This window comes from Geotrypetes seraphini, chromosome 1, assembly GCF_902459505.1.
Source record: "Geotrypetes seraphini chromosome 1, aGeoSer1.1, whole genome shotgun sequence".
Taxonomy (NCBI): Eukaryota; Metazoa; Chordata; class Amphibia; order Gymnophiona; family Dermophiidae; genus Geotrypetes; species Geotrypetes seraphini.
The window spans coordinates 262,677,569-262,695,488 of record NC_047084.1 but is presented as its reverse complement, the minus strand read 5'-3'; the positions used below and the strand labels follow the sequence as shown (position 1 = coordinate 262,695,488).

General features: G+C 38.7%; 1 protein-coding gene across 6 annotated transcripts in view; it reads left to right on the top strand.

Annotated features, from left to right (window-relative positions):
* HTT (huntingtin) overlaps positions 1-17,920 on the top strand; it is an 831,912-nt gene that overhangs the window by 415,031 nt on the left and 398,961 nt on the right. For all 6 annotated transcript variants that reach the window (XM_033950363.1, XM_033950354.1, XM_033950401.1 and 3 more), the window contains one exon: positions 16,523-16,650. In XM_033950363.1, coding sequence (XP_033806254.1) covers positions 16,523-16,650 — 128 coding nt within the window. The remainder of the gene's footprint in view (positions 1-16,522; positions 16,651-17,920) is intronic.

The window sequence follows — 17,920 nt, the reverse complement described above, 5'->3', positions numbered from 1 at the left end:
TGTGTCCACCAATGTGGCTAACTTAGCGGATCTTAGTAATCCCCAGAACAGTGGGTCCCGAGATCTTGGGGATGACCCAACAGTGCGCCGGCTCTTTAAGACTAGCCGCCTGCCGGACATTATTTCTGAGTCCCTAAGTGCCCTGAACCTAATTTTAGACTGTATGGAACAGGCAGAATGTTCTGTTATGAGTGATCAGCGTCCGCTATCTGCTTCCTTTTCGGACAATCCGGATTTGACTAGGATATGCTTAGAGGTCTAGGAGTCCCTGGAGATTCCCCTTAAAGGTGCTAGGGCCCTGGCGCGATTGTATCACATGGACCTGGATTTCAGCTAACAGCTGGCCCTGCTGAAGATGGATTTGGCTGTGGCACAGGCCACTAAGTGCACTTCTTTAACATCCGATGGAGGGGTTGTCCTGAAAGACATTCAGGACAGGTGGGTGGACATTGTCCTCAAGCGCCTTTTCGATTCCGCAGCGGCAGGAGTAAGAGCTACAGCGACCACCTCCTTTGTTGCTTGTGCGTGTCACACCAAGCTGCGCCAGGATCCCGAGGAGGTTGACTTCCTAGTCTAAGGGTGAATTGTTTGGCAGGTGCTCTATGATGGTTTTTGAAGGTTTTTGCTAAGCTTGGAGCTTATTTAGTCTCAGCCCGGCGAATGCTGTGGATTCGCCAGTGGTCGGGTGATTCTTCTTCTAAGGCTACACTGAACCAGTTGCCTTTCAAAGATTTGCTCTTGTTTAGCCAAAGTCTGGATGACCTCATGGCCAGTGTTAAGGCCCTTAAGCTTAAGGTGCTACCCAGCTCAAAACCTCACCCGACACGGGGCTCAGGACGGCCAAATTTTCATCCTTACCAGAGACCTCGCCAGTTCGCTGGGCCCCCGGCAAAGGGGTGAAGGTTCGGAGCTCCTTCCAGACTGTGCTTTGGCAATCCAGCTCACCAACAGTCTTCAAACAACCGTCTCCCTGCACCCTCCAAGAGGAACTTCTGACACCAGGTCTCTGGCACCTCTCCCTCAGATCAGGGGGACCACTTTCGGCCTACCTACCATAGTGGCAGAGGGAGACTTTGGGCCAGTGGGTCCTCGAAGTACTCAGAGAGGTTATCCAACTGCAGTTTTTCTGACCCCTGTCGGATTTCTTCCTGACTTCACCCACAAAAACTCCGGAAGGAGCCCAATGCATGTGGGCCACGGTTTGCAGATTGCTGATCTGTCAGCAATACAGCCTGTTCCATAGGATGACTTGGGCTCAGGGAGATTCTCGATATACTTCATCGTGCCAAAGAAAGGCTCCGAAGATTGGAGACCTATTCTGGACCTAAAGGCAGTGAATGCGTTCCTGCGAGTTCTGTGTTTCCGGATGGAACCGGTGCGTTCAGTTGTAGCAGCAGTGATGTCTGGGGAGTTCTTGGCTTCCTTGGATCTCTCGGAAGCATACCTCCGCATTCCAATCTTTCAGGAACACAGGAGGTTTCTGAGATGCCATGTGCTCGGGCAGCAGTTCCAGTTCGCGGCTCTGCTCTTCAGGCTGGCATCAGCGCCCAGAACCTTCACCATCATCATGGTGGTAGTGGCTGCCCACCTGCGCTCGCAGGGTGTAGTAGTCCATCTGTACCTGGATGACTGGCTGATCAGAGCCCCCTTGCTGGCGGAGGGCCACAGGGCGGTTCACCAGGTGATGCATCTGCTGGAGTGTTTCAGCTGGGTGGTCAATCTGAAGAAGGGCCACCTCGAGCCGACACAGGATTTGGAATATCTGGGAGTCCGGTTCTACATAGGACAGGCTCCAGGTGTTTTTGCCAGACTCCAGGAAGATCAAGCTAAGGAGTGCCATTCGGGCCATGTTGGAAGTTCAGGCTCCTACGGCCTGGCAGTACCTATAGGTACTGGGTCTCATGGTTACAACTATAGATGTTATTCCATGGGCCAGCGCATGACTCCGGCCTCTTCAGCTGTCCCTCCTGACTTGATGGAATCCCCAGTGGGATTCTCTGGGTGTGACACTGCTTTGGGCTGCATGCTGTCCTGTGACTTTGGACAGAGGGCTGTCCTGTGACTCTGGACAGAGGGCTGACTCTGCAAGTCTTGGACTGGGTGACCCTGACAACGGATGTGAGTCTGTCAGGCTGGGGGGCAGTTTGCAGATCTATCCCGACGCAAGGCCAGTGGACTGCGTTGGAGAGCAGATGGTCAATCAATTGCCTGGAATTTCGAGTGATCCACTTGGCTTTGTTGTGATTTCAACAGTGTCTCCATTGGAAGGCTGTTCGTGTTTTCTCAGACAATGTCATGGCTGTAGCCTATGTCAACTGTCAGGAGGGCACAAAGTATCCCCTGCTGAGCCTGGAGGCTCGGATGCTCTTTTCCTGGATGGAAAAGCATCTGTTGGCCTTGTCCGCGGCCCATGTAGCAGGCGCGGACAACATTCAGGCAGACTTTCTAAGTCGGCAGATTCTGGACATGGGAGAATGGCGTTCGAGACCATAGTCTGGTAGTGGGGCTGTCCGTCCTTCGATCTGATGGCGTCCGCCAGGAACTGGAAGGCAAACAGATTCTTCAGCTGCCGCAGAGAGATCGGCCGCGAAGGGTTGGACACTCTGGTCCAACCTTGGCTCCAGGGGGAGATTCTCTGTGTTTTTCCCCTGTGACCCATGATAGGGTGCGTTCTGCGCCGGGTGGCCTCTCATGTCGACCAGATGATTCTGGTGGTCCCGGACTGGCCCAGAAGGCCGTGCTATGCAGGCCTGGTGCAGTTGAGCATAGAGAGGGATCTTTGACTTCCCCGTCATCAGCGGATGCTCACACAGGGCCCCATAGCGCTCCAAGATCCAGACCGCTTGGCTCTTGAGCACATGGCGCTTACTGCCAGGGGCTATTCGTCTGCATTCATCATTTCACTCCTTCAGAGTAAATAGAAATCTACTGTGTCAGTCTATGCAAAAGCCTGGCAGTGTTTCCAGGCTTAGTGTGAGATGGTTCGGGTGGATCTCACGGTCCCCTGATCTCTCAAGAGAGACGCAAAAGCATTGTCGAGAATTTCTTCTTCTGAGACCAGGGGTCATTTTATTGGGGGCTGCATTCTATTTAAGGCATCCTTGTAAGTGTATTGTTTGCCATCGATCAACTAAATAAGTTTTCTTCAAACCTCAACAACTAACTGCTTTTTTGGCCTTGGCTCGACTGGATGGGTATAAATCAAGTGCTCCATAGGTTAATATGTTACTCCTACCTCAGTTCTATAGTCTATAGCATATCTTAAATGTATAGATTTATATTTTCTTTTATCTCGCTTATGTGAAGTCTTGGATCCTAATATAGAGGACTTGAGCTGAGCTAGTCAAAAATGTATATTTCTTTTGTTTTCAGGGCAATTAAAGTGTAATATGTTTTATACTTTAACAAATGTAATATCTTGACTAACTAGCTTTTCTGTACAAGTGTATACTTGATATTTAATTTTAAATTAATCAATAATAGGGGGGCGTGGCTTAACGCGAGCACGGATGGAGGTGTAATCGTGAAGCTCCTCACCATCCAGGCAAAGAAATAAAAAAAAAAAATTTTTCCTTCTGTATAATCACATAGAAAATATATATGAAAGAAGCTGAGCTAAAGATATAAAAAGAAATCCTAATTTGCTGGGATTGAGGTGAAGTATGCGCTGACGAGAGTCGGAAGGGCAGAGAGCCGTTTATGATTTCGGCGGTTTTATTGAACTTGCAACGTTGAGATCGTGAGGTTTGAATGAGTGAATAACAAGGTTGGTGGGGAGATTTTGAAGAAATTGTCTATCCCAATCAAATACAGAAGAACTTGTAAGAGAAAAATAGTTTTGCCCTTTGGCGACGCTGAAAGGGAGATTGATTGAGGAAATACTGAGAGAGAGAAATACCGGCATTTTTTCTCAGTAATTGAACACCGAAGCGCTGAAAATAAATAAATAAATACCAACTTACTAAGTAAATGAAATATTGAATATTACTTTTCTCTGGCAGGCTGCGATTGGGCTTGTGAGTGAGGAGATAGAGGAAAGGGACAACGGAATTTTTTTTTTAAAAAAAAAAACTGAAGCAGCAAGGCGTTAAGGCAGTTGAGAAACGCTGTGAATAAACAGAGAACAGTTGCTTCAAGTTTGTCAAATAAGAGAAAAGAATTGGGTGAAGTGTTGCTCTCCTCGGTCAGGGCTGCGATTGGGCTTGTGACAGGAAAGCTAAAAGAAAGGACTACTAAACAATTTTTGTTCAGCGCTGAAGCGGTGTCTCATCAAGAAAGAATGAATGCCAAAGGTAATGAATTAAATCTGTGAAAGGACCTGACAAGTATGAGAGATATCTAAAGGAAGAAAAGTTTGTTGGACTGAATATCCCCTCCTTCATTGAGACAGTGAAGTGACTTAAGGGAAAAGAACCAAAAAAAAGGGAATACTGTTTTTTTTTTTTTCTTCACAATTATAGAACTGGAAACAAAACTGACAGTTACTCCAAAGAACCTTTTTACCAATATTAAAGTAAAAAAGACACTAAAAAAAAAAAAAAGAAAAGGAATATTTAAGATTGAGACAGATAACTGAGAAAGAGAAAAGGGAAAAAAAAAAAAAAAAAAAGGAAAGAAAATTTCTATTTCAAAAGACAAAACCAAAGCTTGGAAGAAAAGGGAATAAAAACATAAAAATACCAAATCTAAAACCAAGAGACTAAACATAAGAAATAAGAATAACCAAGAAAAAGAAAATAACAACATGGCAAGCACCAGACAAAACAAAAATGAGGCTGGTACATCTGCAAAAAGACAGAAACAAGATCAAATAACACCAAGCAAGATACCACTTCCTATTGAAGATCCAGACATATTAAGCAAAGCAGAAGTCATGGAAGAACTAAGACAAATCAAACAAATGCTTAAAGAAACAGTTACTAATATGTCTGAAATGAAAGAAGAAATTTTAAATATTCATAGACAAATGGAAGTTAATAACAAAAGAACAACTGAATTAGAATCAAAAATGGAAGCTATAGAATGTGAATCAAAAAGATGTAAAAATGATAGCCTGGAATTAAACAAATTAAAAGATCAACTGGAGGATTATGAGAATAGAGGAAGAAGGAAGAACATCAAACTTTTTGGAATACAAGAAAATCTAGAGGGAAAAAATACTATCCTTTTCCTTGAAAATTTAATTCCAAAAATTCTACAAATAGAATTGAAACAATCAATTGAAATAGAAAGAGCGCATAGAATCCCAATTAAAAATTTAGAAAACAAAGGCAGACCAAGACCAATAATTTTCAAAATGTTGAGATACCAACAAGCATTGGAAATACTAAATGCTGCAAAAAAAGATAAAAATCTAAATTATAAAGGATCAAGAATATGGTTTTTACCAGACTTTGCCAAAAACACAGCAAATAAAAGAAAAAGATTATTAGATTTGAGACCTCTACTAAAAGAAAAAGGATTTAAATATGGTCTATACTATCCGGCGAAAATGAGAGTGTCATCAGGAGAAAAATCCTTATATTTTGAGGATCCCGAAAAACTAAAAGACTTTCTTTCTAAACCAGAACCTATGATATTTTAATATAAAACATTAAGATGGTTTTGATGATTTTATGAAGAATTATAAAAATATGAAATATTGAATTATATACTAAGGAAATACAAATTAATAATTGAAAAATGGATAATGATATATTAATGAAATGTTATGTAAAAATGATTAAAGATATAAAAGATTAATATTGATAGAAAGAAGGGAAATTTGTTTGAATATAGATTGCCTGGAGAGAGGAGAATATTCGGGTTGCAATTCCAATGTGTATCCTTAAGCAGCCAATGTATTGGGTGGGAAAGGGAGGGAAAATGAGAATATTTAATAGTATTATTAAGGGTAAAATAAATAAGGGATTATATACATTAGGGGTAAATATGTGTGTCGTGAAGGAAAAATTTTTTTGGATTTTAAATATAGAAGAAGAGGGGAAGAAAAATATAATGAAAAGTATTAAAAAGTATAATGTCTTTTAAAATATATTCTATTAATGTCAATGGCCTGAATCATGTAATTAAAAGAAAAAAAGTATTAACATTTTTAAAAAAGCAAAATGCGGATATTTACTGTCTGCAAGAGACTCATCTTAATATGAAGGAATCACAGAAATTATCAGGTGGATGGATAAAGGAATGTTTTTTTGCTCCAGCAGTGGGTAAAAAAGCAGGGGTTGCAATTCTTATAAATAAAAAATGTATGGCCAAGATAAAGATAAAAAGTTTAGATCCACATGGAAGATGGATACATGTTGATATAGGTATGGGAAATGATACCCTGACGTTATTCAATATATATGCCCCTAATTCGAATCAATCAGAATTTTTCAAAAAGCTACAGAATATGTTATTACCACTGGCTGCCTCTAATTTAGTGGTGGCTGGAGATTTTAATGCTGTAATGGATCCATTATTGGATAAAAAACCAGGTAAAAATATTAAATCTTTAGGTCTAGATAATTTGGTTCAGTCATGTGATTTGAAAGATATATGGCGTATTCTTCGTTTTAATGATCAGGAATATTCATTTTGTTCACAGGTTCATAAATCATTTTCAAGAATAGATTATATTTTTGTTTCAACAAATAAAGTGCAACAGGTGAATAAAGCCTCCATTGATCCTATTATTATTTCAGATCACGCGGGAGTATGGATAGAATTACAATTAGACCAATTAGAAAATAATAGACCTCTTTGGAGATTTGATAATTCATTGCTTGTGGATGACAAATTTTTGGAAAATTTTAAAACACAAATTAACGATTTCTTTCAAATAAATTTAGTGGAAGATACATCTATAGAGAATGTATGGGATGCATTTAAAGCAACTATGAGGGGTAATATTATATCATATTCAGCTTTTATTAGGAAACAAATTAAAAAACAATATATAGAATTAGAAAAAGAAATAAAAATATTAGAAGCTAAATTGGTAAGAAAATGGGAATATGAAATTTTACAAGCTCTTTTGAAAACAAAAGGTAAATATAATGAATTAACTTCAAAAATGATAAGAAAGGATTTGTTTTCCAAGCAAACAATGTATTATGGAAATTCTAATAAGGCGGGGAAATTATTAGCAAATTATCTTAAGGCAAAAAAAAGGAGAACTAATATTAACGGAATAAAAGATGATAATGGTATAATAACAAATCAAACAAATATAATATTAAAACAATTTTTAAAATTTTATAAGGACCTGTATTCTTCCGAACCTTATTTGGAGAAACAAAAAGATGGGAAAAATTTTTTAGATTTAATTAATGGACCTAAAATTCCTGATCATATAAAACGAAGTTTAGAAGAACCTATATCACTAAAAGAATTAGAAACAGCATTGAGATCTCTTAGAGTTGGATCCGCTCCAGGTGGTGATGGTTACACAGTAGAATTTTATAAAACATTTCAAAATATCCTTTCCCCACATTTATTAAAATTATATCAGACACAACTTATAAAAGGTAATGTAAAAGGTACTATGGCTGAATCAATAATAATTGTTTTGCCTAAGCCAAATAAAGATCCTACTTTGGTTTCAAACTACAGGCCTATATCTTTGATAAATGTTGATAATAAACTTTTGGCGAAAATTTTGGCTTTAAGATTAGCAAAAGCTCTCCCACATATTATAGATATACATCAAACGGGTTTCGTTGCTAAAAGACATTCCTCCAATAACTCTAGACTATTATTTCACATGCTAAACTTATCAAAAAAAATAGATGAACCGACTTTTACAGTTTCATTAGATGCTGAAAAAGCATTTGATAGGGTAGAATGGAATTTTATGTATCAGGCTTTAGAATGGTTTGGTATAGGTACTGGATTTATACAAATGGTAAAAACTTTGTATAGCTTCCCAATTGCAAGACTAAATATTAATAATAAGATATCTGATGGTTTTCAATTGCAAAGGGGAGTTAGACAAGGTTGTCCTTTATCTCCTTTGTTATTTGATGTTGTATTAGAACCCTTATTGTTAGCAATACAACAAACGAGGGAGATACAAGGTATTCCATATTCAGATATGGAATATAAAATTTCGGCTTATGCTGATGATATTTTACTTTATTTGAGAAATCCAGAGTCTACCTTATCTTCTTTATTGGAATTAATTGATAAGTTTGGTAAATTTTCAGGATATAAAATTAATTGGAATAAATCTGAAATTATACCCTTGAATGTTCATTGTGTAAAAGGATTATTTGATACTTTTCCATTCATATGGAAAGAAGAAGGATTTAAATATCTAGGCATTCAAGTTAAAAATACAATTGAAGATACTGTAAAAGAAAATGAAAAATATGTAATAAAAAAAGTTATGGAGTTATGTGAGCAATGGAACCCATTACATATTTCTTGGTGGGGAAGAGTTCAAACTATTAAAATGATGATGTTGCCTGTAGTTTGCTATCAAATGAGTATGATACCTATTTATTTTCAGGGGTCCTTTTATAAAAAGCTTAATAGAATTTTAACAAAATTTCTTTGGCTTGGTAAAACACCTAGAATAGCTTTAGTAACTTTACAAAAATCAATTAAGGAGGGAGGGGTAAATTTTCCAAATTTCTATAGGTACCATCAAGCCTATATTCTACGTCAGGGTATGTATTGGATCCTCCCAGAACTTATAGATAATGCACCAGATTGGTTATATTTGGAATGGCGCCTTATGTTTCCCCTAAATTTAGTTCATTTGCCAAGTATTAATATACCTAGAAGATACAGAGAAAATAAAATAATAATGGATACTTGGAAAACATTGAGATTTATTGATAAATTAACACCCATCCCAATATACAAATCAACTAATCAATCCATATGGATAAACTCCAAGATCAAAATTGGCGGAGCTCAAATCCTTTGGAAGAACTGGATTATTGCAGGCATTAGATCTCTAGATGATGTTATTTCAGAAGGTAAACTGCTGGAATTTTCACAATTGCAACATAGATTTGGTCTTAATAAAACACAAAGTTTTAAATGGTTGCAATTGAAGCAGGCCATTCAGGTTGGGTTCCCTGAATGGAAAACATTGAATTATCAATATAGTTTAAAATTCTTATGCTTTAAAGCAGACTTCCTAGGACATCAAGCCGCATTGTGGTATAAATTAATATCTGGATATTTGAATAAAAAACCAAAAAATGGTCTAAGAGACATTTGGAGCATTGAGATTGGACATCAAATTAATGCATCTCAATGGCCACTAATTTGGTCTTGGAGAATGAGATGTACAGTGTCAGCATCTATGAGACAAACATGGTTCTTTTTATTACATAGAGCTTTTTGGACCCCTACTCGTTTGCAAAAATTAGACAGTTCTAAGTCCAATAAATGCTGGCACTGTAATCTAAAACCAGGGACATTAGATCATTTATTATATCATTGTCCCTATATAAAAATTTTTTGGAATTCAATTTGGCCACAAATTAATAAATTAATGGAAAATCATATCGCAATATCATATGATACAATTTTATTTGGAATGATGATGAGAAAAAAAAGTCAAATTTCACCAGAAAATAATAAGCTTTTATTAATTATGACAGGGGTTGCCATTCAACATATAACTAATAATTGGAAAAATTACAACAACCTAAATTACACATTTTGGTGGAATACCATATGTCATATTTTTAAAATGGAAAGAACAATAGCAATACAAAGGGGGACATATAATAAATTCATACAAATATGGGGGCCATTGACAAAATACTGTAATGATTAAATAATATGATGTTTCTTCTTCTTTTCTTCTTTTTAAGGATTTTTTTTTTTTTTTTCGACACACATATAGGGGGGGTAAAAAAAAAAATAATAATTTATACATAATATGTTATAATATATTATACAAAATGTAACGTATGAAAAAAAGGTAATAAAAGGGTGGAGGGAGGTGAAATGGGACAAAATTTGTTTAGATTATATTGTATTAGATACAAAAAAGTTATTGAATATTTATCAATTGTATTCCAATATGTTGTAAACTTTTTATAAAAATTTGAAAAATAAAAATATTTATATTAAAGTAATAAAAGGGTGGGGGGAGGGTGAGGGGGAAAATCAAATTTAGATATATAATGTATTAGATATAAAAGTGATAATATGCATTTATCAATTGTATTTTATTATTATGTACACTTTATGTAAAAGTTGAAAATAAAAAATACTGAGAAAAAAAAAAAAAAAAAAAAATTAATCAATAATAATAATAATAAAAAAGGTTAGGGCTCTTCAGCTTGGAAAAGAGATGGCTGAGGGGAGATATGATTGAAGTCTACAAAATCCTGAGTGGAGTAGAATGGGTATAAGTGGATCAATTTTTCACTCCGTCAAAAATTACAAAGACTAGGGGGCACTCAAAGTTACAGGGAAATACTTTTAAAACCAATAGGAGGAATTATTTTTTCACTTGGAGAATAATTAAGCTCTGGATCGCTTTGCCAGAGGTTGTGGTAAGAGCAGATAGCGCAGCTGGTTTTAAGAAAGGTGTGAACAATTTCCTGGAGGAAAAGTCCAGTCTGTTATTGAGAAAGACATGGGTGAAGCCATGCCTTGCCCTGGATCGGTTGCATGGAATATTGCTACTCCTTGGGTTTTGGCCAGGTACTTGTGACCTGGATTGGTTACCATGAGAACGGGCTACTGGGCTTGATGGACCAGTAAGGCTATTCTTATGTTCTTTATCTGTATACAAGTTTCAAAGTTGTCTGTCTAAAATTCAGATGTGGTTAACAGAACACAGATTTATTGTCAACTACAATAAAAGTTGTTCTTGCTGGTTGATGGGACATTTACCAGCAGCTGACCTTAGACTTATTTTTGATGGGATAAAAATATTCCCTTGGTTGAAAAATATAAATATTTAGGTGTAATAGTGGATTCACATGTAATGTTTTCAGACCAGGTTGCAAATGTTGTAAAAAGGTTTTTTATACTCTGAGGTCATTACGAACAGTTAGAGGTCTTTTTGAAAATAATGTTTTTCATACATTGATACATGCATTCTTTGTGTCAAGACTAGACTATTGTAATGTTATTTATGCTGGTCTCTCAAAATTTAATATTGGACGATTACAAACATTACAAAATGCAGCTTTAAAGGTATTGGGACATAAAAAACAAATTTGATCAAGTAACTCCATTATTTTTACATTATCATTGGTTACCAGTCGCATTTAGAGTTCAATTTAAAATTTTAGTCTTAAATCATAAAGCATTATAAATCTCTGAACCTAGCTATCTGCAGTCTTTGGCAATTCCCTATATGCCAGGTTGTACATTATAATCTCTGCAGGATAATAGAGGTTTTACCATCTGTATCTAGAACTAGATGGGAATCAACCCATAATAAGGCATTCTTTCTTTTTTTTTTATCTCCTAGCCTTTGGAATCAACTTAAGTATGATTTGTACTGAAGTTAATCATAAAACTTTAAAAAAGTTATTAAAACACATTTCTTTCAACAAGCCTTTGGGATTGACTCTTTTCCAAATGACCATATTCACTACTTGAGGGGTTCTCAGTCAATTAGACTACAATATGATACTATTTTATTGACTGGATGATGATTTATATGTATTCTTTAATGGGTGTCTAGTATAGATCTTTTCTATATATTATGGAGTTCTTTTCTGTTTTCAGTATATTTTTATCTAAACTGCCAAGAACTATTGCAAGATTTAGCAGAATATCAAATTTTAATAAACATATGCGGATGTGGATGGGAAACTGGTGAAGTGGCTTGAGGAGGAGGGTAATGTGAGCATTCTGAACAGATTGAAAGGGAGAGAGATGGTTATGTGGGAGGCCATTGAGAAGCAGGTTGCAATAATAGTCTAGGTGAGAGATGATGAGGGAGTGTATAAGAATTTTGGAATTGTGCTCAGAGAGCAAAGGTTGGATTTTGGTGATGCTATAGAGAAAAAAGCTACATGTTATGGCGGTCTGTTGGATTTGCGCAGAAAAGGAGAGAGAAGAGTCAAAATGACATCAAGGTTGCAAGCTGATGAGATAGGGAAGAATAGAGTGTTATCCACTGAGATAGTGAGTGGGTGGAGAGAAGATGTAGGTTTAGGCAGAAAAAGTAGTAGTTCATTCTTTGCCATGCCTAGTTTTAAGTGGGAGTGTAATTTGAACAGCGTTGGAGTCCTAACGGACAGTTAAGTAAAGTCTCGCACGTTGTTTATTGATTCTTTGAAGTTTATTAACAGTTGGAATGAAAACTTGACATTGTTCTTATTAAAGAATTGAGGAGATTAAGGAGTGTGGGGGAGAAACAAATGATTAAACAAGTTTGAGATTGGTGAAGTGAGTACTGAAATAGCTGTGCACTATAAGAGGCCCCATGATCCCGTTCCAATTGACTTTCTGATGTTTCTCTGCGTCATCTTCATTGCATATAAACATACTTTTTTGTTTTGGGGAGTTGGGATGCTTCATAAAATTTTCTTCATGAAATTTCTTGTCAAGATGCTTTAGAAGATTTAAATGGTAAAATATATATTTTTGTACCAGAGTAATGGAGGCCTTAGTGTCCATCTTGGAAGTAAATAGTGTATGATACTACCCTATTCTCTTTGATAGTTTTAAGTGACAGCAGGATATCCAGGCAGCAGTGTTGGACAAGTAAGGTGAGACTTGGGCATTGATTCATGTAGAGATTTCAGGTGTTCAGAGGTAGATCTGGGAGACTTCAGCATAGAGTTGATATTGAAAACCATGGGAGGAGATCAGAGCACCAAGGGAATGAGTATAGATGGAAAAGTGAAGAGGTTCGAGGACAGAGCCCTGGGGTATTCCGATTGATAGTGGGAAAGCAGTGGAGGAAGATACACCACTGCATACATTAAAGGTGCGATGTGAGAGCTAGGAAGAGAACCAGAAGAGAAAGGTTCAAAGTTTATTAATATTTGATGTATCGCTGAATCTGTTTACAAAGCGATGTACACAAGTAAAAAAGGGATAAGATTATAAAAATACAAATTAGAAATTCGTTAACATCGAATTTAAGACAAGACAAACTTTAACTGGGGAGGGAAGAAGGGCAAAAGTTACATCTGTTATATCGAGAAAAACAAATATGGAAAAAACAGAAGGAAACAGGCGTAGTTAAAAAATAAAAATATTAATATTAAGTATTAAAAGCATCTTTAAAAAGGTGCGTTTTTAAGGATTTTTTAAAAGAAAGAAGATCTTTTTCATTTTTAATATGTTGTGGCAGAGAGTTCCACCATTGTGGACCCATAACAGAAAACATATCTGATCTTCTTGTACCTATTGTTTTCAGGGAAGGTATAGCTAGTAAGTATTGAGAGGATGATCTGAGTGAGCATACGGGATTATGAGGAATTAACATTCTTGCTATAAACTGAGGTTTGTTGTGGGCTAGGGTTTTAAATATAAACAGCATGACCTTAAATAGGGGCTCTGGACCTTAAAGGGGCTGTGGAATCCAAGTGAGGAAAGAGCGTCAAGGAGAAGGCAGTGGTCTAGTGTTGAAAGCAGCGGATAGATCACGAAGGATGTGGATTGAGTAGTGGCCTTTGGATCTGGCCAGGAAGAGATAATGGGAGACTTTGGCAAGGTCAGTTTCAGTAGAGTGCAGGGAGCGAAATCCTGATTGGAGTGGGTCAAGAATGTCTAGGGATGATAGAAAGTCCAGGCAGTAGTGGTGAACAATACATTTGAGTAGCTTGGATAAGAAGGAGGAGGGAAATTGGTCAATACATTCACCTCTCTTTTCTTCTTGGAACAAAATTCTGGAAGAGAAAGTTGATTCAGTCGAGCAATTCTGCAAAATCTATTTAGTGCCTGAGCCCAAATGTCCCTCTAGCCATGTTTTGTTTTACACCAGGCTCATGTTTTATGGAAAGTAGCTATACAGCAGATATGATCCTGGCTGCTGGAGAGACCTTCCATGCTGAGTGCCTTCCGCATGTTGGAGAGCCTCTATCTGAGCCTACGCAGCCGAGTGCCGTCCCACCTGCACATTGCTTATGACACGCACAACGTCAATGATTGACGTTGTGCGTGATCATACACAATGTGCAGGTGGGACGGCACTCGGCTGCGTAAGCTCAGATAGAGGCTCTCCAGCATGCGGAAGGCACCCGGCGTGGAAGGCTGGCCGGCGGACGGAAGAGGAATTCCCCTGAAGCGGCGCTTCCTGCAGCTGTAAGTGTTCGTTTATCGGGGCAATGCTTGGTTTGCGAGATAAAAGTATGCTGAGTGTTTTGCTCATCTTGCAAAACACTCACAAACCGTGTTACTCGCAAACCAAGGTTCCACTGTACATAATAAAAATTATTTTCATTGTTAGAGTGGCTAATTTACACTGGTATCTATACTTCTTGCATCATCATTTACTATGCAAGACACTCAAGGCTGGCATTAGGGGTGGGCAAACAGGCTCTGGGGTCCCCCGAGGGCTAGCATGTCTTCCCCCTTCTCTCCGCACCAGTCCGATGTCGCCCACACCTTCTGTCTCACTGAAAAATCCGCTGGCCTCAGCAGTGATTCAGAAATGTTGCCCATGGCTCCCCTTCCTGCTTTATGTCTGCTGTGATCTACCCGGGCGGAAACAGGAACTTGCATCATTGGGGACAGACTGCAGCAGATGGAAAGCAGGGAGGAGAGCTGTGGGCAACATTTCTGAATCGCTGCCAAGGCCAGTGGATTTTTTCAGTGAGACAGAAGGTGAGGGCGACATCAGACCTGCGCGGAGAGAAGAGGGAGAACATGCTGGGCCGAGGAAGCCCTCTGGACTTTTTTTTCTTTAAGTACGAAGGGGGAGGATATTAAACGATGTGCCAGACTGGGCATGGGGGAAGAGCTTATGGGGCCAGAAACAGGAGAGAGAGAGAGAGAGGGAAGTGGTCTGAAGGGAGAGAAGTTGGACCTATGGAAAGAGATACTTGAAGGGAGGACTGTTGGGAAGAGAAAGGGAGAGATGGTGGACCTGGGGGAGGGAGAAATGTTAGGCCTGGGTGTGGAAGGGTGAGAGAGATTCAGCATCTATTTTTTCCCCCTCCATTTTATTGTTCAGCACCAAGGGAGGGAGGGAAGAAGAGCAACAGAAAACAGAGGGAGCAAAATGTTGGACCATGAGGGAAGAGAGGAGGAGAGATGGACCCATGGAAGGGCAGGAGGGAAGAGAGCTGGGATAAGTAGATGCTAGGGGATGGAGCGAAAGGGACAGGGAGATATAGCCTGAACAGTAAAGCGAGGGAGGGATATTCTGGAAGTGGTGAGCCGTGTGGATGAGGTCATAAGGGAGATGACAAGATGAATGAAAGAATAGTGAGTACAGTGGTAGAAATGTGGTAATGTGGAGTGGATAGAAGGAAATAGGAGGCCGGGAAAGGAGTGAGATGGGAGAGCTAAAAACTGAGAGGAGATGGAAAATTGAGAGGTAACTGAAAATTTAAATAGAAGAAGGGTGAGAAAGAAGGCAAGATTTGAGTGGACAGAGGCAGAAAAGAAGGAGGGAAAGTGGAAAAGGAAAAATCAATATGTTGTAGACAGGTATAAGGAGGGAATGGAACAAGAGAGAGGAGGAGAAAAAAATGGACAACAGATACTGGAAAGAGAATTAGTAGAAGATAGACAAAAAGCGGAAAGAGAAACTGGGACCAAGATGTTGAAAAAAACAAAATGTCCAGATAAGGTAGAAAAAATTGTTTTATTTAGAATTTATTAACTGGAATATAGCTTTGGGGTATGTGCATCACAATTATTTTTGTATTGTATTCAGTGGCATAGTCATACAGCTGATTTGGGGGAGGGACTGGAACCCAAAATTAGTAGATGGGCACCAAAGTTTCTCCCTGCCTTAGTACAATTTATAAATATTTGAGCTAGTGGGGATTCTCAAGCCCTGCCAACTGAAGGCATCTTCCTCCATCTGGCAACCAGAAAACTCCAAGCTTTGCAGCTAGTACCAATATTCCAATCCGCCACTGCTTTCATGCATGCATGAAAGCCAAACGGGTGGGAAGGAGGGAAGGCAGCTACAACAGCTCTGCAATATTGCTGCCAGCTACAGAACTTGGAAAATTCTGGTCACTGGACCTGAGGAGGGGTGAGGGAGGTGGCCGTCAGTTGGTGAACCTTGAGGATCCCCATCAGCTACAGCAAGGGAGATGTTCATTTTGAGAGAGAGCCTAATTTCAAAGTGGCAGGTCCAGCCCCCTCTCATGGTTAGGCCACTGATTTTGTTCAAAATGAAGTACTTATTGAGTTTAACTTTTTGGGATTTCCAGTTCAGCTTTGGTATTCATATTTCTATTTCTAATTTGTGATCCATTGTTCTATATTTAGTGAAGGTCTGTCTATTTTCTTTGTGAAAAAGTCATTTAAAGGTGGGTGGGGAAATTGTGAGATCTAAAACCGGCCCTGAAGATACTTAATTTCACTGGAACTGTATGGTATTGCTTCCAATATATTTTGCTTTTTTTTTCTTGTTAAGTTTCTAGGCAAAGTGATACAGCGGGGCTTCCTCCAAGCAGCAAATCTTCATCTCTTGGTAGTTTTTACCATCTTCCATCCTACCTCAAGTTATATGATGTTTTGAAAGCTACTCATGCTAACTACAAGGTACAGTACATTAAAATTAAGTAAAATGTTTTCATTTTCTCACTAGATTGAACTAACAAGGAACATTGAGGACAGGGGAGAGTTAGTAGAATCAGGGCTGGGGGAAATGTGCACTTAAACACACACTTTTGAAAAGTTACTTGTACATGCTGACGAGCACATGTAAATGTGAGCAGATAATTTTCATGGGTAATTTTCATATTGGAAGTATGAATGAACTCTGCTTTGAAAAGAGAGGAAAACATACATGTTTGTAGTTATAAATTCCCCTCAATGAGTAATTCTATAACTGGGTATCTCTGATTAGGCATCCATAGGGTGCACTATAAGAGCCTATTCTATGAAGGAAACTAGGCACCTAGGTTCTGTTATAGAATACTACAGTAACTGGGGATATACACACCTCAGTGCTGCAGCTAGCCATGTACCTTACAGTGCATCTGTGTTCTGCCCATGTTAACTGGGGATATACACACCTCAGTGCTGCAGCTAGCCATGTACCTTACAGTGCATCTGTGTTCTGCCCATGTTGTGCCCCCCCCCCCTCTTTTCAATTATGTGCTATGTAAGTTAAATGGGTATTTGCAGAATAGGACTTAGGTGACATGCTAGCATCTATGCATGGAAGTGTGCATGTACAAATATAAATACTATAAAAAATGTAACTCGTTACCATTACTAGTTACATGGGATAAAAAGTAACTAGCAACTGATTTCAGTTATTCTTCACTAAATTTAAAAAGACTAAATTTATAAAGTTATACTAGTTATTAAAAAAATTAACTAGGTAGTTAATAGTTACTTTGTTGATTAATTATAATTATATGAACTATATGAACATTACAACGACGAGTACTTTATTTTCAAATGAGCATCTTATTGGCTCTGAGCATTAAAAGCATTTCCAGTGCAATAGGTGAGACATTCTAGACCAGGATTTCCTCAACCTGCGGTACACGTACCATAGGGATACATGAGCTGTCCTCTGCCGCTGCTTGCTACCCACCCGCTGGCTCTATTTAATCCCCCCCCCCCCGCTGCTGCCGCCGCAACTCCATAAGGGCCAGGCACATGCAGCGATTGCAAGCCGCCAGCCCATAAGCCTTCCCCCGACGTCAATTTTGACGTCGGAGAGAAGGTCCAGGCCAGCCAAGGGACTTTGTGCTGGATCTGTGGATCCCTCTGGGGACTTGAATCCTGGGGATGATTCTTCTGTCCTGTACTTGTTTCAGTTTGCCTGACCATATTTCTGAGTCTCCGCAGGAATTGC